The 21,431-nt window shown below is 45.1% G+C and overlaps 1 protein-coding gene across 1 annotated transcript in view; it reads left to right on the top strand.

Annotated features, from left to right (window-relative positions):
• Window positions 1-4,028: 4,028 nt before the first annotated feature.
• LOC135880586 (neuronal acetylcholine receptor subunit alpha-7-like) overlaps window positions 4,029-21,431 on the top strand; it is a 103,353-nt gene continuing 85,950 nt past the window's right edge. The window contains exon 1 of the mRNA XM_065406928.1: window positions 4,029-4,107. Within this exon, the coding sequence (XP_065263000.1) occupies window positions 4,029-4,107 (79 nt within the window). The remainder of the gene's footprint in view (window positions 4,108-21,431) is intronic.

Raw genomic sequence — 21,431 nt, 5'->3', positions numbered from 1 at the left:
GGGCTCCAGAATCTTGGAAGCTCAGAGACGTGCCCATATTTATGTAGGAGACTGGTTTTCCATATTTTCTGGCTATCGTTTTGATACTATCAACAAACTTTGATCAAAAGAGGCAGAGAGATGGAGATTGGTTACTACAAACCTGTGGGTCAATGGTATGAGCAAAGGAGCACTTCAACTAGAGGCGTTAGCTGTCTGAAGTGCTTTAGTCCACTTCGTATTTTAGAAACAACAAGAAAAAAACAACCTGTGTTATAAAAGAAAAAAAAAGGAATTATTCTCCAAGTCGATTTAATTGCCAGAACGTCTCTACAGGAAAAGACAATAACAATCTTTAATTATGATGACTGTACGGGTGGACTGAAGTCCCAGCACAGCATCAAAAGCAGCTGCTGTCTCTGCAACGCTTCTTTCCTAATGTGCTCCGGTGACGATAGTAAGCTATTAAAAAATAAATAAATGGGGAAGGCAATGTCTGATGTGTCTGATTTTACAAGGTTATGGGGGTGAGTAATTCCATTAGCAACATCTCCCTGCAATAAACAATCACATCTAATATGTGCCACTGTATCCCTTGGTGTGCGACCCACAGTGTGGATGGGCTTTGGAAAGAGGGTAGTCCCCATTATGCGGTGTTTAGCTGAATAAACAGTAAGAGGAGGTGTTGAGCTCCCCCTGGGGGCTCAATGTTCTGCTGTGCCCAGCAGGGCCAGGGAGCCACAGAGGTGCCAATTGTGGCTGGTCAGAGAACTTGCCCCCCACGGTAGCTTAGAGATGCTTTGGCGTTGCTCTAAATTATGCCCTGGTTGCAATAGCCCCCAAGGGGCAATTGATCAGGAAGGGATGGCTGGAGCACAGGGCACTCTGGACTGGCCACCTATTCTCATGCTTGCCCAGGCCTCTCCTAGGTATGGCCCCTATGTGTGGGCACTGGAACTGGACACAACACTTCAGGGTCTCACCAATGCCACATCCAGAGGTAATGCCACCTCCTGCTCTTGCTCAATCTCCCCCTGGATGACATTAGCCATTTTAGTCACAGCGTCACACTGGGAGCTCACTGTCAGTTGGTTAGCACCAGGACCTCTAAGTCCTTTTCCGAGTCCAGCCAGAGCTACCGTCCATCTTGCTGGACTTAGCATGAGCTGGGCAGTGCCAGTGAAGAGTCTTGGCGCCCAGCTGGGCCTCTTGACTCTCGATCCCCTGAGCAGGAGAAACCTTTGAGGCTTTCCCCACTGCCCTGGAGCTGGATTGATGGGAATCGCTGGAGGAAGCCCTGGAACGCTTTGAGGTGCTCCAGCTTGGTCGTGACTGAGCCAATGCCATGCTGGAGCTAGCCAGGATCCTCTCGGAAGCACAGGACAAAGCAGCGGGGGAGGGACAACATGCGATTGCAGCCAGAGTTTTTTGTGAAGTCAGAAGAAGGGGTGAAGGAAAGAGGAAAAACACTAACTATGAAAATGCCCGAATTCTTCCCACCCTAGCAATGAGCTCCACAGGAAATGGAACCCCTCCTTCCACACCCCCCAAATGTGAGACAAGCCATGGGGCACAGAGCCCTGATGTGCCGAACGCTGACCGTGGTTTGAGACACTTCACTAAGCACACTACAGTTTCACTGAGGATATCCCATGGCGCGGCATAAGCCCAAGAGGCACTGAAAGAGAGCTGGGTAATATGCAACTAAACTGATTCCACCAACCCGGGGAGAGGCCTCACCCACCCTGGCCAGCCAGGGAATAGAAGTTGGAGTGTGACTAGGCAGTATGTAGGGCTGTCATGAGATTATTATTTATACCAGTAGCTGAAAGCCCATGCTGTCATACATGTGTAAAAAAGATGAAAATGGCTGACAGCTTAAAAACTGGACAGTAAGAGACTAAAAATCCCAGTGATGCTTGAACCTGGAGCTTGTCAAAGCGAAAACAAGCTCTCAACCATGCTGCACGAGAAGATGGTTGATTTAGTTGGGGGTTGGACTAGATGACCTCCTGAGGTCCCTTCCAACCCTGATATACTATGATTCTATGGTAGCTGTCTCTACCACTTCACAGTGGCTCAACAGACATTTGAGACTTCAGAGCGATGCTTGGAGTTATTGTGTGCTGGTTGTGTTGTGCTTAGACAGTTGTGGGTGGCAAATAAGGGGTGGGTGCTGCAGGGAGGGGGCTATGTGCATTGGGGTTATTGTGTTTGCTGGTTGTGTTGTAGTGGGGGGGTGGTTTTGAAGATCTGTGGCAGCAGGGCCAAGTCTCCCCTCATACAACCAATGAAATTGTTATATTCAAATTAGTTGTAGAGTAAGGGTGGTAATTGGTTGAGTTACCTCTGATGTCACAGTGGTCTAGGACTCTTGGCATGGCATAGATACATGCCGTACTGTCACAGTGGTGTAATTCGTAAAGAAAATGGCTGAGAGCTTAAAAAGAGGACGGTAACAGACTGCAAATCCCAGTGCTGATTTAACCTGGAGATATTCTGAACAAAAAGAGCCCTCAGCCCTGCCTGTAGCTGTTTCCATAGCTTCACCCTGACTCAACAGACATTTTAGGCTCCGAGTGACACACAGAGTGACAATCCTGGAATTTTATTACATAGATGACGGTAGCCCCTAGGGGTCCCCACTAAGCTCAGGGCCCTATTGTGCTAAGTGCTGTACTAACACAGTGAGAGACAGTTTCTGCCCCCCGAGAACATACAGAGGAGATAGAAAAAAATGTGGGAAGGGAAACAGGCACAGAGAGCGGAAGGGCCTTGCCCAAGGTCACACAGCAGGTCAGTGGCAGAGCAGGTCTCTTGAATCCAAATCCAAAACCCTACTCACTAGACCAGGCTGCCTCCCCACGTCTTCTGTTTTAGTGACAGTCAGAGCACTAGGTCTGAGAGAGGGCATTCCCTGGAGATGGACGAGCCCAACAGGTGCTGAAAGAGAGCTGGGCAGCAAAGCACCTGAAGAGCGGATTGCTCCAACCCAGGGGACATCCCTCACCAACCCTGGTCAGAAAGAGAACAGCTGTGGGATGGTGCTTGGGGGGTCTGGAGGATCCTTGAGGGGCTGGCCTGAGGTGCCCCCTTCTGGAATCACAGCGCAGAGTCTGACTGTGCGAAGTTGCCTTGTGGGTGGCAATGCAGGAGTGTGCCAATCCGTCCTGACTGCATCTTTGAGAAAGTGGAAGTTGGAGGCTGGGGGAAGAATCGAGAAAATGCCAGGTTTGAAGTACACGTTATTCACGTCTAACGTTTTATTGCTGGTGCTTGGCCATTAAAAAAGTGGAGCTGAGAAAAAGGGAATGGACCAGAGTGTGTGCAAAAATCTCCTGGCTGAGAGGAAGCCTGAGGGGGAGGGGACAGCTATTTGTTTCTGGCTGGAGCCATGACTGAAGGGCTGTACTGCCATGCACACAGGCAAAGGGGCAGAGTGGAGACAGTCTGAGACCCCCGGGGCTCCGCTTTCTGACTTCTGTGCTGCTAAAATCTGAACGTCCACACAGTGGAGGCTTTCTCTGCATTTAATTCCACACAGGGGCAGGCGCCAGTTCCCTGCTAGAAATCACATTGGCAGGTAAAGGGAACAGGGGGCTGCAGCTCGCCTTGCCTGAGACGTAGCTCTAGAGGCACTCTAGTACTAGCATTGGAACGTGCTGCCTCGGAGTTACTTACAGACAGTGGGGACGTGGAAAATCTCTCCCAGGCAGCACTGGCCCTTTGCTCCCCCTCCCCTTTATGCACACCCCTCTTGTGCTGTCTCGCTGGCATTTGTTTCTGCACTAGAAAAGGTGCAGAGCGCCAGGAAAAAAAACCTAGCAAGCCTTGGCATGCAGTTGGATTTACTTAAGCAGCACTGAACTTGGCTTCCTTAGACTGAAGGGACAGCTGGGCACATGTACTTTCCTCTCATGGTAGGAAATTGGTTGAAGGGCTTATTAGCACTGTTAACCATTGACTCTATCAAGCATTTGGTGCTGTCACAAAGACAGCATTCTGCTTTGCCGCCTGCTTAGAAGTGGCACTCCGATTCTGTTTGGACAATGCTCACTGAGAAGTGTTTGGGATTTGTTTACTCTGGATTGTATCTATGGGCATCTTTGTTTCTGTCCTTCTTTAAAGGTAAGTTCTGTTTCACCTGCTTTGTTTTCACAGGATTTCCCCCAAGAAATTCAGCTGTGTCTTTCTTTGGATTCAACTTTCTCAGGGCCAAATCTTAGTCCCATAGAGGTCAATGGGAGATTTGCAATTGATTTCATTAGGGAAAGCAGGTAAACAATTTTTATGAAGAAAACAATATCATCAGCCTAGGAAATGCTATAGTGCTCTGTCGTGTTTCAAAATATAGTATTTTGCGGTCTTATAAACAACTATGCTATCCATACTTCACAGGACTGAGACATTTTAACTCGTGGCTAGATAGCATGATGAAGGGAGTCTTATCTCTGTCTTCTGGACGTTTATAATTGCATTTTCATAGTACAAAATAAGATTAGAAGAGATTCCAGAACTATTTACTTCTTATGCATAATTTTATAAGGCTTAATACTTATATAGACAGTAGATTAAATGATTTCTGGTTCAATATTTTTCCTCTATTGTATCTTTTCCCTTTTAAAGTATCAATGTTTTAAGTCAGTGAGGGGTACAAAGTTGCAAGAATCTATAAATTTAATGCAAATTCCCACTAGTCTTGCTAGAATGGGAGAATTTTAATCTAAGATGAATTCAGTGCTTTAACAGACTTTGTAAAATAACTACCCTGTGCTATCAAATTACCTAGGAGTTGTATGCTTCTTCCAGCAATGTAATGAGATTGTAAGACTCGTGAGAAAAGCTAAAAGGAGGGAAGTTGAAATTGCATCTGCCCTAAAAAATATCCAGTATTCCACAGTTGAAGTTTTCTCATCAATTTCTAAATGAACATGTTTCATGTAAAAACCTCTATGTGTTTGTCCGAATTATTTTTTGACCATTGCTCTTGCTCTGAACGTGTTGCAAAATTTAGCATTTCCCCATGGAAGATTGCTTTGGCGATTCAGGGCCATTTCTAGGCAGAAAGCCTAGAGATTGTTGCTTTAAAACTACCAGTCTGATGTGGACCATTGATTTTAGAATGAGGCATATAGTGAACTAATTTCTCAACTACATAGCACTATTTAGCCATGCTCTTTACACCTGAATAATTTCTCATCAGTTTATCTATTTAGCCATACACAACATACATTGGTTTCATTGGAGAGCTGAGAAGTGGGGTTAGGGTAACATGGCAGTAAAGTATCCCAGGTAAATGCTCTATCACCCAGCTAAAGAGAGAGTCCTGCTAGTTTTGTTTGCAAGATACCTACATGGTACTTAAAGCACTGAAGTGATAGCCAGATGCTGGAGCTGTTAGTACCTGTGAATTTTGTTTGCCAGACACCTGTATGGTACTTAATTACATTTATTTTTGCATTGAAACACTGTATTTTAAATGCTGAGATAATTACTAATTCATGAAGGAGCTGTCCGGTTTTAATGAGGAATTTGCAAATAGAGTGCTTCTATTCCCAGTAATGTATGATCTTCCTTTTACTAAATGTTGTTATAAAGTCACAACTGGCCACATTTATAGCCCACTCCTGAGCTCAGTGGCGTGAACACACGACCGACCTTCAAACTAGAGGATCCCGAGTTGTCCCAAACTGTATAGACAAAGAAATATTATTTATTAGCCCTATGAATTCTCTCTTTAGATTTGAGAAAAATGAAACATGTGTCTTCTAGCTCTTTACCAATGCTGGAGCCTTTTTGACATTACACTTCAACTGAGTTCCTCAAGGGTTACACTCTGCACCCACATGAAAGTCAAACAAGTTAATCATAATTAACATCACTATAGCAACAGTGTACGAACACACCAAAAAGGAATTCATGTAATTTCTCACTTATTGCAAATCATTTCACAGGCTATTTATGGTAGGGCATGGAATGACCTCCAATCCCCTCAGGGCACCTACTCCTTCAAAAGTTTTATGCCATCTACACAAAAACCTTGTGTGACAGCACCTCTGTGAACTCCCTCAGGCAGACCCTTCTGATGTGTAATTGCTTTGACTGTTAAGGCATTTATTGAACATCTAGCCTCATTTTCCCTGTTTTTAGATATGAGGTGTAGCTCTTTGCTATCATTGCAAACAATCTCCGGCGTCTGCTTCCTAGAAGTAATGGGGAGCCCTTTCATAAACTTGATAGGTAGGTGATGGGTAGCCTGGGGTAAATTACATACCAGTCAAGCGGAAGGTGACATTGAAGTCACTTACATACGAAGGAGCATGCAGAAGAAGGTACTGCAGGAAAAGCAGCTAAGTTAAAACATGCCACCCTGTAATTCACTAATACATTATTCTGGCCTCTTGTCATGCAAGTTACTTTCCCTTACAGTTCCATGCACTCAGACTAACCTATACCACTTGCCAACATCCACCTTCCACCACCTCCTGCCTCACTCCGCAATTAGAGGCAGCGTGGTCCAGTGGGTCGGGTACTGGAGTGGGAATCAGGAAACCTGGCTTCCCGTCCCAGCTCTGCCGCTGTGTATCCTTGGACGAGTCACTTCCTGCCTCTGTTTTCCTCCCACCCTTCGTCTGTCTCGCTTTAGTTCGATTGTAAACTCTTTGAGGCTTGTAAGCCTCTTACCTTGTTTTTGTACAGTGACTAGCACAGCAGGGACCTGAACTGGGCTATGACTTCTAGGTGCTACTGTAATACCACTACCAATTCAGCTCTGGAAAACATTTCCTGCTTAGGAAGATGTCATTTACTTGCACCTTAGATCTGGAGTGCAACTTACAGAAAACTCCATCATTGTGGGAAATGATCCGTGCCTACCGATATTCAGCAGTTAAATAGGGGGAGAAATTGTTTACAGTGGTTAACAAAAGCAGAACAAACACCAGACCTTGAAACTAAACAAATGGGACAATGGATTCAATTTTTGAAAGCATCTATTTTCCGAAGTGACTTAGGCGCCACTGAAATCAATAGAAGTTAGGAGCCTAAATACTTTAAGAATCTGGGCCTTAGACAATTAAACACTGGTGGCTGTCCTGTGCCAGTTGGCTCGGGCTAAGGGGCTGTTTAATTGTGGTGTAGACATTGGGCTGAAGCTAGAGCTCTGGGACCCTCCCACCTTGAAGGCTCCAGCCCCAGGCTCCAGCCCCAGTCTGAACATCCACAACACAATTAAACAGCCCCTTAGCCCGAGCCCCACGAGCCTGAATCAGTGGGCACAAGCCGGCTCTGGGTTTTTAATTGCAGTGTAGACATAGCTTGAGGGAGAAATCTTGGCTCCACTGAAATCAATGGAAGTTTTGTCATTGATTACCACGGAGCAAGGATTTCACCCTTAGGAGCGTAAGTTCCACTGACTTTCAATGAGACTTTGGCTCCGAGGGAGTTCGGCACCTCAGTACCTTCGAGGATCTGGGCCTAGGAGCCTAAATCCCTTGTGAAAATGGAACTTCGGCACCTTTGACTATTTTATCCAGGGAAGTTAGATATTATACAACAAAGGCTGAACAGTGAAGCAGTTAGCCAGCAGACCGATCTGCCTTAGGGAGCTCACTCAGGCACTTTCACAAGAGGTGTTTCAGTGTAGGATGAATTAAACATCTGATGGACTAGTGGAGAGGAAAATCCTGCTCCACGCAGGGTTTGGAAGTAAGGACCCAGGAGGCCATTTCCAGCCCTATCATACATCCCATCCCATGAGTTATGCCAGAGTTTGTGACAAATCAATATTATTTGATCATTTGTCCCATATCTTTAATTTTATCCTTCTGTTTATATTGAAAAATCAATGAATTTTGGAGAAGACTCCTCTAATGTGACCCTTGCACACAGACTGTCAAAGGTCTGAGAGAGAGATTTGGCTAGGGGCTGTGTTTGCAAACAGTGATGTAGTCCTGAGAATGGATTTTAAAACCTGTTCTTGGCCCGAATTTGGCAAAGCACTTAAGCACATGCTTAAGACTGGCCTTTAAGTCCCATTGATTTTAAAGTCAAGCATACGCTTAGTGCTTTATTTTATCTGGGCCTTAATGAAGTTGTGCCTTGGCCTCACCTGACCAGAACAACTGTGTTAGCGGAAAAGACATTTTAAACCTGTGCCTTAAAATAGTTTCCTTTCACAAGAAAAACTGACTTGAGACAAAGCCTTATAGGACTAGGGAGGCAAGTTCAGTTTGACCCTGTAAAACCATTGTAAAGGGAGTATTAGGCATCTGTTCATCAATCTGTGGAGCTCCTTGCTAGAGGATGTTGTGAAGGCCAAGACTATAACTGGGTTCAAAAAAGAACTAGATACATTCATGGAGGGTAGGTCCAGCAATGGCTGATGGGCAGGGATGGCATTCCTAGTCCCTGTTTGCCAGAAGCTGGGAATGGATCACTTGATGATGACCTGTTCTGTTCATTCCATCTGGGGCACCTGGCATTGGCCACTGTCAGAAGACAGGATACGGGGTTAGATAGACCTTTGGTCTGACCAGTATGGCCGTTCTTATGTTCTTCTGAAAGACAAGTCTAATGCCACCATGGAGAGAATCAGCAATTGCACCCTTGGTATCTCGCTCTGTGATGTAGTGCTGTAAATGATTGGATGGATCCATGTTTAGAAAGCACTGTAACAATCACGGCAGATGGGAGATTTTCACCTGGTCATTATGGCTGAGATTTTCAAATCAGCTGAAGGGAGTCAAGTGCCCAAATCCCATTTCATTTCACTGGATATTCTGAATCTATACCCTGAATGAGCTGTTATAGTGAACAAAAAAATTATATTGCAGGATTTGAGGTAATGTCTTACCATCTCCAGTAAGTGGTCACATTGCACCTAACATGGTTGTCACATGGTGTTCAATACCCAGAAATCCTGCATGATCAAATTAAAATAAATGGGCAAAGCCGTGGACAAGAGGGGCCCCAGAATTGCTGGATTGTCACTAGCTTGTGTGCTGCAATAACGCAGCCCTACGTTAGGCCCTATGCCATACGTTGACAAGACTTTGCTGCTCATTTTGAGTGTTCTCACTGGTATGTGTTATGTCCAGGGAATACGGTATTTGGTCAGCATCTTCTGCACTGCGCGATGCTGCAGATACCAGACTCGGATGCTATGCTGGAAATAACGCTCTCTGCCTACCCCAGGCTCACAGCTAAGCCAGTATGTCAGGAAGAGATATAATCAGTTGTTTGCGCGGCCACTTGTCCACACATCAGTGGTCAGATGTATGCGTGGCTAAGACCTTGCCTCTCTCTGGTGGGCAAGCTGTCCAATACACAGCACAGCAATATATCCTGCTTGGCAGGGCTTATTGGGACCTTTATAACTTTCTAAGAGCCTTTAAAAGTCAATACAGTTATGAGAGGTCAGTTAATGCACTGAGGGAAAAGGGATTTACAGCACCCACTTCAATCCCCACGATTAAAAACCCTTAGATCATTCTGGGTTCAAACCGAAACAGAGTCTAGGGCCAGGTTTTCAAAACAGTTCAATACACACGAGCTCCCATCGAGAAAGGAGACCCCCTCCCCATTCTATCCCCCCCCCAATCGAGAACCAGGGCAGCTGCTGGGTCCGGGCCATGGGTATGTCAGCGGCTCACAGTCGGTTTACTGCAGCTCCCATTACATTAATGGAATCTGATAAGGACTGTATCAGTGAACGCCCTCTAAAGTTCGGCTCCCCAGCCATTACCCTTGAGGTTTGCCGTGTTTCCAAGCTTCAGGCTGTGAGACCTCTCGCTGCCTAAGCCAAGGTCTTAACCCAGGGCTTGTCAGGTCCCATGCACAGCATCCCACACCTCTTTCCACAGAGCCTAACCCTAGCTGCGCTAAGAAGGGAAGCCCGCAGCCCCCCAGGAACGGAGTTCTGCATTGGTGGGGCCTAATGTTACACGCAGCAGGTGGTGCAATCAGAGTCCATGGTCACTTGTTAGGCAGCTAAGGGGGGAAAACCGTCTTTCATCCCCAGGAAGAGGTTCTTGAGGAGGTAGTTGCTTAAAGGCCCCATAGCCTAGTTCATCGCTGACCACCCCCGTGTCACAGTAAAGGAGTTTCTCCTCAGAATCAGTTTCAGATGTTCCTGTCCCCAGACTGGCCTTGAAGGTGTAAACTCCTGCTCAAACCCAGGCCCTGCTATGCTCTCAGAGAACAGCACTGTTATGATAGCAGAACCGACAGGACTGCCTGAACGTGGGCACTCCGTTGCCCAGGCCCACCGACGGGGGGGGGGGAGGGGGGCGCACAAAGGGGACAATTTCCAGTGACCCAGGTGATTAAAAGGCCCTGTGTCCCCTGGCCACCGTCACCGGTGGCCGCGCAGCGGGGCTAAGGCAGGCTTCCTGCCCGCCCTCACCCTGTGCTGCTCCCGGAAGTGACCGGAACCCCTGGGGGGGAGGAGGAGGATAGGAAGTTTCCGCGTGCTGCTCGCGTCCCAGCGCCGACTCTGCAGCTCTCATTGGCTGCCTAGAAGCTGCTGCCAGAGGGTGTGCCGGTTGCTTTCGGGAGCCGCCCGAGGTAAGCACCGCACCCCCCCAACCCCCTCCTGCACCCAAACTGCCTCTCAGAACCCGCACCCCTCCTGCACCAATCTCCCTCTGTGACATTCCCCTCTGGTGTTATCTGGACCAGTGATCTGCTAGGTCTCTCCAATCCTTGACTCTGGGAGCCAGACTTACCCTGCTCTGCTGTGAGAACCCCACTCTTGGGCTGTTCACGCACAGCCTCTGGCATGTAAGCTGCTCCCAGCTACTTGCAAGCGAATGACACTAGCCAATATCGCCGGTCCCAGACACAACCCTAGGAACCTCCGTCTTGCAGTGCCAGTTAATGCCCACTGGACACTGCAAGCTTATATAAGTTTGTCAATTTAACAATGAAATTGATATGTACCAGGCTTGTTATCCCAAGAGGAGCCTCTGACACACTTCAAACCAAACGTACTGCTTCAGGTAGAATAAACAAACAGATGTATTAACTATAAAGGTAGATTTTAAGTGATTATAAGTCAAAGCACAACAAGTCAGATTTGGTCAAATGAAATAAAAGCAAAACGCCTTCTAAGCTGATCTTAGCACTCTCAATGTCCTTACAAACTTAGATGCTTCTCACCACAGGCTGGCTGGTTACTTTTCAGCCACGCTCTCCCCTTTGATCAGCGTTTCAGTCGCTTGGTGGGGGTGTCTGTAGATGTAGGTGGAGGAGAGAGAGCATGGCAGATGTCTCTCCCTTTTATCATGTCCTTTCTTTCCTCTTGGCTTTCCCCTCCTCCCCTTCAGAGTCAGGTGAGCATTACTGAGTCTCTGGGTCATTACTGTGCCCGCAGCTTAGATCAGGATCGGGCCTTACAGTTCTTTGGAGAGGAGTCAGAGAGCATGACTGTAGCTGCCTGGGGTCCAGTTCTATTCTTGTTTACAGTGGTGCAAATCAGGAGTGACTCCATTTAAATACGTGGAATTACAATGGCATAAAATCTGTTTAAGCAAAATCAGAATCAGGCCCCTGCATCCACACTGCCCAAGAGCACCTCTTATTGCTCCGATTCCTGCTCTTGGATAGAATTATTCAAATAGGTCAAAGCTGACATGATCCTCAGTGTACCCCGGTAGCCACGAAGGCCCTAGTTTTCACACTGTTTGCCTTCCCCATCAGGTCTTACAAAAAGATGGGAGTCAGGGTCCAATCCTGCACTCACAGCAAAGACAACGATGTCTGGCAGCTTGGAAGCAGAGAGACACACGGTAACAAAAAAACGATGCTCCAAAGGAGTCATTGACATTCAGAAAGGACTTGTACGATAGGCCATACTTCAAGACATGGCTAATGTTCAGACACTTGATGTGCAGATAAGCAAATCAGACCAAAGCCAGCCAAAATCAAATACTTCGACCAAGGGCTCTAGATCTTGATTAGTTGCCAGCATAATTTGATCAGACAGCCAGGGTCGTAGCGCTCCTCATCAAGAGATTCTCAAAAGCAGCATCCAACTTCAGTCTGGAATCTTAACTTGGCTTTCAGAGTCCCCCTCACCCACTCCTCCTTCAACCCCCTGAGTTCCGCTGCCTCATTTCCCTTTCCATTGCAGTAGCCCTTTTTTGACAGTAATCACTTCCATTAGCAGGATTTCAGAACGAGGGGCTCGATCCATGGTCCCAGTCCTGCTTCCTCTGGACAGACACATCTAACCCTGGCTTAAAATCAGAAACTCAGTTGCACCTGCTTACACCAGGGCTGAACTGGGTCCAAAGGGATTTACACAGTCTTTGATTCCTCAGTGTCTAAAAGCAAAGGCTGAGCACATGGTTGAGTTCAAGACCCAACCAAAACTTCTATCAGAAAGTACACAATCCCCCTAGACATCCTCTGTCCACTTCAACCCACCAGTGACAGGGAAGAAAGTATTAATGGCTACACGACTTAAAGCAGGCATTGTCCAAAAAGTAGTGCCTGTAAATCCACAGACGTATATTCAACTAGGCCAATGGCTGTGTCACAGGCTACACTTCATAGGAGGAAACTTGTGTAGCTTTTCATTCATTAAATTAGCAGTTGCAGCTGTCTAAATCTCATTGGCAGACGGGGATAAGAAGGAGAAATAAATGATTGTGGCTTAGCTGATCAGTAGGGTGAGTTTTTTTTAAAAGCACTCAGCGTTGGCTTGACTCCGAAATTAAAGGTAAAACGCCTGCTCTTACTGGCTCTTCCAGGTGACTCACAATTTCTCGGGACACAGTACGTAGTTTGCGCAGACCGCACAGCTGTCAGGAAGAGTTTCACCGTGCTCTGTTCTGTATAAAATTAGGCTACCGAGTCATTGGATATTTACAAGTATGGCTGCCACTTTGGGGGTGTCCGCTTGGCAGGGATTCAAGGAGGTGGCTCTGAAATGTGATTGGTGAAAATTAAAAGGTGCTTTCACTATAGGAAGGGTGATTTTGTGAGTAGGGTAAATCTACACTGCAATGAAAAGCCCTGTGCCAGCTGACTTGGGCTCGTGGGGCTTCGCCTAAGGGGCTGTTTAATTGCAGTAGATGTTCAGGCTTGGGCTGGAGCCTGGGCTCTAGGACTCTGCCAGGCGGGCCAGCTATGAGTGTCTAATCGCAGTGTAGACACATACCCGTCACCACTGGCCTGGGACTCAGGAAATCTGGTTTCAAGTCCCGGCTCAGCATCCTGTGCAACTTCGGACAAATAACGTCAGTTTTCCCTCTGTAAAAGGAGGATAATACTTCGCTTCTTTCACCCATGTCTGTCTTGTCTATTTCCTTGTCAGGGAACGTCTCTCAATATGTGTTTGTACGGCGCCTAGCACAATGGGGCCCTGATCGGAGTTGGGGTCCCTAGGCCCTACTGTAATAGAAACACTGTTTGTATTCCCATAGTGTGTAGGAGCCCCAGGCATGGACCAGGACCACATTGTGCGAGGCGCTGCACAAAAAGAAAATAATAATGAAAGAAACATTAGTCAGATCTGTGCCTGGATATCTTCCTATCCTCATCTCTGCAATTCTGCAATTCACGTCTACACTGCCCCAGCTGCTCCTGTGTTGAAATCCGTATCCTGACTCTATGCTGACTTAATTCTTGATGGCCTTCCCAAATCTCCAGCATGTTCACAATCAACCTGGTGCTAAGTAGGCTTTTCACACCTACAATACCTCACTCCTACTCTCAGACAACCCCGCTAGCTTCCTGCAGCCAGCTCAAAACTAAAAATAAAACAATACCTAGCTCTTATATAGCATTTTTCAGCGGTGGATCTCAGATTGCTTTACGAAAGCATCATGATTTCCATTTTATAGATGGGGAAACTGAGGCACAGTGTGGTGAAGTATCTTGCCCAAGGCCACATCAAGAAGAGAACTAGGGTCTTCTAATTCCCAGGCCAATGCTCTGTACTAGTGGTTCTCAACCAGGGGTACGTGGGGGTATGCAGAGGACTTCCAGGGGGTACATCAACTCATCTAGACATTTGCCTAGTTTTACAACAGGCTACATAAAAAGCACTAGCGAAGTCAGTAAAACTAAAATTTTATAGACAATGACTTGTTTATACTGCTCTATATACTATACACTGAAATGTGAACCCAATATTTATATGCCAATTGATTTATTTTATAATTATATGGTAAAAATGAGAAAGTCAGCCATGTTTCAGTAACAGTGTGCTGTGACAATTCTGTATTTTTATGTCTGATTCTGTAAGTTTTGGAGTGAGGTGAAACTTGGGTGTAGACAAGACAAATCAAATTCTTGAAAGGGGTACAGCAGTCTGGAAAGGTTCAGAACCACTGCTCAATATGCCAGTCAACACTGCCTCCCTCGGGGACTTCCCCCTTTCTTATCACACAGATTTCATCTTACCACTCCCCTCCAGGTCTTCTCCACCCTCTAGTCACGTTATTTCTGTCCCTTGACACAATCTGGCCATTGCTGGTGAAAGAGTATTCTCCTCTGCCACTCCTAATATCTGTAACGGCCTTCGTACCCCCTTGCTGTCTCAGCAGCATTCTGTATCAAATCTCAGCAAGACGTTTTCTCCCTTGTTTGTGCCTCTTCATTTTTCTCTCCCTTTGCTGTTCTTTGTGTGTTGTTATAATATTCAATGCTCTGTTGTTTGGGGCTAAAGTAAAAAAAACAACCACCCTTATTTTAATCAAATAGTCATTTTTACTTTAGGGAATTACATGAGCTTTAAATACTAGTTATTTCTATCTGAGGGGAATGCTGGGTTTTTTCAATTTGTGATCAACCCTTAAATTTAAAGCAGTGATACTCAGACCTCAGGGGTTCAGGAGCCAAATTAGCGATCAACATTCCCCAAAAGAGCCACAGGAGTGTGAATTCATTGTTTCGTTTACTATTGTGCTATGTATTCATATTTAAACAGTATGACGGGGAAATATTTAGTATATATAATTCTCACCGCAAAATGGCTGACCAAGTATTATTATTTTATCAACTACAATTGGTTAATTACATTGTAAACGCCTCCTGATTGGTTAATAATTAAATCACACAGTGAAAGAGCCTCTTGCAGCTCAGAAGCTTCTGTTGGAATATCACCGATTTAAATTAAATAGCGTTTCAGAACAACACACTCGTCTACAGAACAACGGCATAGTTTGTAGGGATGCAACAATCAGTGCTGTTGCGATGCACATTTTGTATTTGCATCACAAACACACCTTGGCATTTAAAAACATCTGCACCACTCCAGCAGGGCCACTTTTATTTTAATTTTGTTTCAGTCTTTTTATTATGTAATGACCTGCATTATCTTGTCAGTTTGCTATTTTGCTTTTGCGCCACATCAAATCTATGAGAGGTTTCAGAGTGGTAGCCGTGGGTCATTACAAAAACTAATTTCTCCAAACTAATTCCCCCCTTCTGTTACTCATATCTTCTTAAAAAGAACAGGAGTACTTGTGGCACCTTAGACACTAACAAATTTATTTGAGCATAAGCTTTCGTGGGCTACAGCCCACTTCTTCGGATGCATAGAATGGAACATATATTGAGGAGATATATATACACATACAGAGAGCATGAAAAGGTGCCTTACCAATTAATTGGCCTCTCAGAGTTGGTAAGACAGCTCCCACCTTTTCATGCTCTCTGTATGTGTATATATATCTCCTCAATATATGTTCCATTCTATGCATCCAAAGAAGTGGGCTGTAGCCCACGAAAGCTTATGCTGAAATAAATTTGTTAGTGTCTAAGGTGCCACAAGTACTCCTGTTCTTTTTTGCGGATACAGACTAACACGGCTGCTACTCTGAAACCTGTCATATCTTCTTGTCAACTGTTTGAAATGGGCCACCCTGATTACATTGACCTCATTACCACTACAAAGTATTCTACTGTTGAGAATAGCCCACTTCCACCTTAATTAAATTGTCTCGTTAGCACTGACCCCCCACTTGGTGAGGCAACTCACATCTTTTCATGTACGGTCTATTTATACCTGCCTTCTGTATTTTCCACTCCATGCATCCGATGAAGTGGGTTTTAGCCCACGCAGGCTTATGCCCAAATAAATTTGTTAGTCTCTAAGGTGCCACAAGTACTCCTCGTTGTTTTTATCAAATCTATGCTAAACCGAAGCCTTTCATCTCATCTTCAAGCAACCTTTAACAACCAGTCACTACAGTGCGGTCTGGGGCCAACTTCTGCTCTCATTTACTCCAGTATAAATGCCAGCAAAGCCGGACTGCTTGTGTCCAGAACACATGGAATATTTTTTCACATTCTTCATCTAATGAGATCTGAAGGTTAGAATCAAAGACTATACAAAAGGGAACGAGATGAAAGATATTTTAACCAAAGACAAGAAATACTCAAGTACAATGCATACACATTATGAGGCAGTTGATGTGAGAGAGTTACCATTTTCATTTCTAAACAAGGATACAATCTGAAGAGCACTTTGTCTTAAATATAATATGGACTAAAATCCAAAGGAAAAAGGACCTAAAAAAAGAAAGGACTTGCAATTGTGGGGAAATGCCATGCCACTGACTACACATAAGAACAAAAGCAGATGGGAATATTGGTATTTTGGGAGATTAAATGACATATGGCAATGACATGCTTTACATTCCCAGAAATCTGCAGAATACACTAAGTAAACGGTAGGCATGCACATGTCTGACAAAGTGGATTGAATGTGCGGCATTTCTTCAAAGCGGGTTAGATTCCTAGTGAATATTCTAAAACAGACACACCTGAAAACATATTTTATGCTCCACACTTTCCCATTTTGCCTGGATCATCCCCATTATTTGTTTCACTATTCTTTATTTCACATCCTAGAAAAAAAAATCCTTACATTTGTTTATTCCATATGAAAACATCATAGTGGAAACTAGAAACCCTATAAGAATCTAAGGAGAAACCACCTGAAAGATAAATATGTAAGTGCAAATATCCCATAGGATTCTAGAAGGGCTTTTATGATATTTCCATAATGCCAAACAGATTCTTCTTTAGTTTTCTTAATACTGTCTTGCTGTATAAGCTTTCCTATCATACTGAGTGATGAATGAATTCACTATACAAATAAATCATACATGCTGGTATAATGAGACTGATGTTCAAGAAAGGAAAATTTGGGGAATTAAGAATATCTGATTGTTAAAAAAAATATGGGGAAGAGAGAAGGGATCCAACAGGAATATACAGATTCAGTTAAAGCATCTACAGAAAACATAAGGGCAGCAAATAAGTAGAATGAGTTAATGATAGTCTAAGGGGTTAAGGGCTTTTATAAATATATCAGGAGACAAAATACTAGAGAAGCAGCAGTGTGATGGGAAGAGGAATGAAGTTAATGATGATTCCAGAACGCTCAGCTACGCAACTGCTTTAAGAGTTAAATGTCGCTCAAACAAAAGCAATGTAATAAAGATGCCTGGAGAATTGGGAATTGGTGGAGACCTGGTAAGAGCTGTGTATATAACGAAGGAAAAGGAATATTTTGGGGATAGTCAGGGAGGACTGGACAATATCCAATAATATGAATCAAGTAATAACGGTCTGTGTAAAGTTCCTCTGCCAAAGCAAAAGGAAGGAAGTTGACACAATTAAAATCATTCAGATAAAATCACCCTCTAAAAGCTTAAACTCATAAAGCCTGCCAAAAGAATCTTTAAAAAAAAGAAGAAGAAGTGGGGAAGAAAGGGCAGAAGTAATACATGTGGCCAGCAGAGCTCAGATTAAAACTCCCTAACTTTTTTTTTTTAAATCCAAAAGCTGTTATTTAGAAGCAGGAAGGGATGTGCCGAGACAGATTTCAAGGAGGAGCAATTTCCAGACCCACCAGGACCCAACAGAACAAAAGCCGGATCACCTCCAAATTCAGATGGAATTCATATTACAGTAGCACCTCGAGAGCCTACCCAAGATCAGGGGCCCATTGTGCTGGGTGCAGCACAAACACAGGCTGTGTCTACACTACACACCATTGGTGGTGGCACATAGTGTATGTGTAGCTACACACTGGGTCCACACCGCGGTGTGTAGCTATATGTGTCAGTGAAAGGTTCTGGCAGAGGGGAGGCAGTGAGACACTACATGGCTAAAAATAGCGGCCTGGAGGGGGAGGCACAGCTTGGGTGAGCAGAGTGTACTCGCGTACACACCCACACCCTTCAGGCGTGGCTTTACTCCCCTAAGCCGCACCTTACCAGCTCCCTGGCTATTTACACCTCTACCCCGATATAACGCTGTCCTCGGGAGCCAAAAAATCTTACCGCGTTATAGGTGAAACCGCGTTATATCGAACTTGCTTTGATCCGCCGGAGTGCGCAGCCCCCCCCCCCCCCCCGGAGCACTGCTTTACCGTGTTATATCCGAATTCGTGTTATATCGGGTCGCGTTATATCGGGGTAGAGGTGTATATCCACGCTGTATGTATTCTACATGCAGTGCAGCAGTACCCATAGAGGGGGAGATTGCCTTCCCCAAAGAGCTTATTTCTACATAGACAAGACAACGGGTGGGAGGGGAGATAGAGGCACAAGAGGGGAAGTGACTTACCTGAAGGTAAGAGCCAGAAGTAGGACCCAGCTCTCCTGGATCCCAGCCCAGCGCCCTATTCAATGGGCTGCACAACAGACAAGGGGGATGGACGGATGGGAGAGGAATGCTCAGTGGTACAGTCCATAAATAGGGCTGTCTGTCTGAGCACAAGGCTCCAGCAAGAGGTTCTCAGATACAGCCAGGTCCTGCATCTCTAAGGGCTTTAAAAATCAAAGTTACCCTTTGAATAACTTTACAATCAAAGCAGCTAACCAATGGGTACAGAGAACCGGATGCCTAAGGAGACTATGCAACACGCAGTACCACAAAAGGGCAGTTCTTCCCAGGATGCATGCTGCTGCCAACTCATACTAGACTAAACGTCACCTAAGCCAGTAACCACTGAGCGTTTCTCCCCCAGCCCTTCAAAGCACTTTGCAAACGCCAATGAATTAAGCCTCACAGCCACCATTTGAGAGTAGGACAGTAAGTATTATCTGTACAACCCTCCCTAGGACAGTGTGGCTCTGTTTCCCTCTAGTGGCTAGACACTTATAGAGGTTTGAGGCCACAACCTTTGAGCTTACGAGGCCAGTTAATTAATTAAAGCTAGTCCTGTTCCTCCTCTCTCTCTTTTTGCACTTCTTTCCTGTGCCTCTTATCAGCCCTGGACTGATGGGCCAATTGAGTTCATGATTCCCAATCAGCTTCTTCTGGGGCACTAATTGGCCTCTAAGGGATCAGAGTGTAGGCTCACCTATTCAGTCCCTGCACTCTGTCACACTTGCTTACTGACTTCATAGAGTTTAAGGCCAGAGGGGACCATTAGCTGATCAAATCTGATCTCCAGTATATCACAGACCTTTACATTTTACCTAGTTACCCCAGTAACTTGTGTTTGGTTTTTAGCATTTCTTCCCAGGCTTGATTTGAAGACATTAAGAGATGGAGAATCCACCACTCCCCTTGGGAGTTTGTTCCCACGGTTAATCACCTTCACTGTTAAACATTTGTGCCTTAGTTCTAATTTGAATTTGTCCAGCGACAGCTTCCAGCCATTAGATTAAAGAGCCCATTAGCACCCAGTATTTTCTCCCCATGGAGCCCTTTAGGATCGTCTATTTTATCTACAGCACTGCCTATAGTTATAAGACTCTTTTCAGTTGTTTATAACTGTGCCAGACTTCTCCCCCGCCCAAGCTTTTTCTCTGCTTGAGGCTGAATTAAAAAAAAAAAAAATCACAAAAATGGGTCAGCCATTTCCATGAAGAAAGTTAAGGGAAAATACATTGTGCTGCCAGCATTTAACTTTTTTCCAATCCATTTCTTTGAAGAGCTCCAGTGCCTCTCTGCTTTGGAGCAAAAACTAGAAATGTGGCAGGGGGATGGTCCTGGGGTCAGAGGGGTGCCTTGTGCTCCTCCCAGAAAATCTACCCGGATCTGGCAAAGTTAGAAGCCTTTGCACATGCTCAGATTTGGTTCGTCTTGCTGCTAAAATCTCAGAATGTTCCAACCGCACTGGGCACACTCCAGTGCCACTGCCTTCATATGCACCGAGGGGACTTCCCAGCTCCCACCACCTTTCATCTGCTCTGAGCCTGCTCATAGGCTCCCCAGTGCTTGGCTCCACATGGGGAACAACAGCAGCAGCTGCCTCTGTCGCCTAGAGGAAGGTGTGTTTGGTTGGAAATCAGCAACAGCCCAAAGTGTCTCAGCATTTCTACTGACTAGTGGTAATATTTCAGTGTAGTCAGGCCTTTTTCTTGAGCCAGGCCTAATGCCTCCACCATAGGAGAGAGAAACTATCATCCCCACAATGCGGTAACGGCAAGGTCTGGCAGAGCTGGAATACATGCACATCTAATATGGCAGACTATAGTCCCACCCGCTCAACCTTTTAGAATGAATAGGGCAAACCGATGTGCTTGGTAACCACACCGCACAGAAAAAGCCAAGATTAGGATCCAGAAATTCTGATTCAGGCTGTTCTACTGCTGGCTGGGAAATGGTTAAGTAAAGCACTAGTAAAACGTGTACTGTATTCCCCACCCCACAAAGGCTAGTCCACATATGATAACAACCTACTACTGCTACCAGTTACTCCTTTGTCTCAAATGTTAGCAGTCTGTGTTGTAAATCTAAAGGTCCTGCATTTAGATCCTGATAATAACTCAGGCAGGTGTCAATGTGGTTCTAGCTCAGAGGTAGGCAACCTATGGCACCTGTGCCAAAGGCGGCACGCGAGCTGATTTTCAGTGGCACTCACACTGCCCGGATCCTGGCCACCGGTCCGGGGGGCTCTGCATTTTAATTTAATTTTAAATGAAGCTTCTTAAACATTTTAAAAACCTTATTTACTTTACATACAACAATAGTTTAGTTATATATTATAGACTTATAGAAAGAGACCTTCTAAAAACGTTAAAATGTTAAATCAGAGTGAATAAATGAAGACTCGGCACACCACTTCTGAAAGGTTGCCGACCCCTGTTCTAGATAATGGTATTACTGTTTTACAGCTTTCTTTATTAAAAAAAAAAAAAAAAAAGGTAGAAAATTGTATTAAAAAAACCCCTATGTTAAAGGCCATTAAGGTTGCAAAGTCAAACATTCTAATGCCAGGAGATGCCAGATTTAAGGTTGACTATACAACTTGAAATCAGCCCCCTGGTGAGTATGCATTACGATACAGTCTTTAATTACATAATCACATTTTCCATAGCACCCCGGCCTGATTAGTGCATACAATGGACAGTGAAAGAGGCCATTTTCTTGTGCTTAAAGACCCTTGACCAAGACCTAACAGCTCTGGGTTCTATTCCTGGTTCTGCTACACACTTCCTGTGTCATGTGAGGCAAGACTGTACCACAATGTATCT

Source organism: Emys orbicularis, chromosome 6, assembly GCF_028017835.1.
Source record: "Emys orbicularis isolate rEmyOrb1 chromosome 6, rEmyOrb1.hap1, whole genome shotgun sequence".
Classification (NCBI taxonomy): Eukaryota; Metazoa; Chordata; order Testudines; family Emydidae; genus Emys; species Emys orbicularis.
This window is presented reverse-complemented; position numbering and strand designations above follow the sequence as displayed.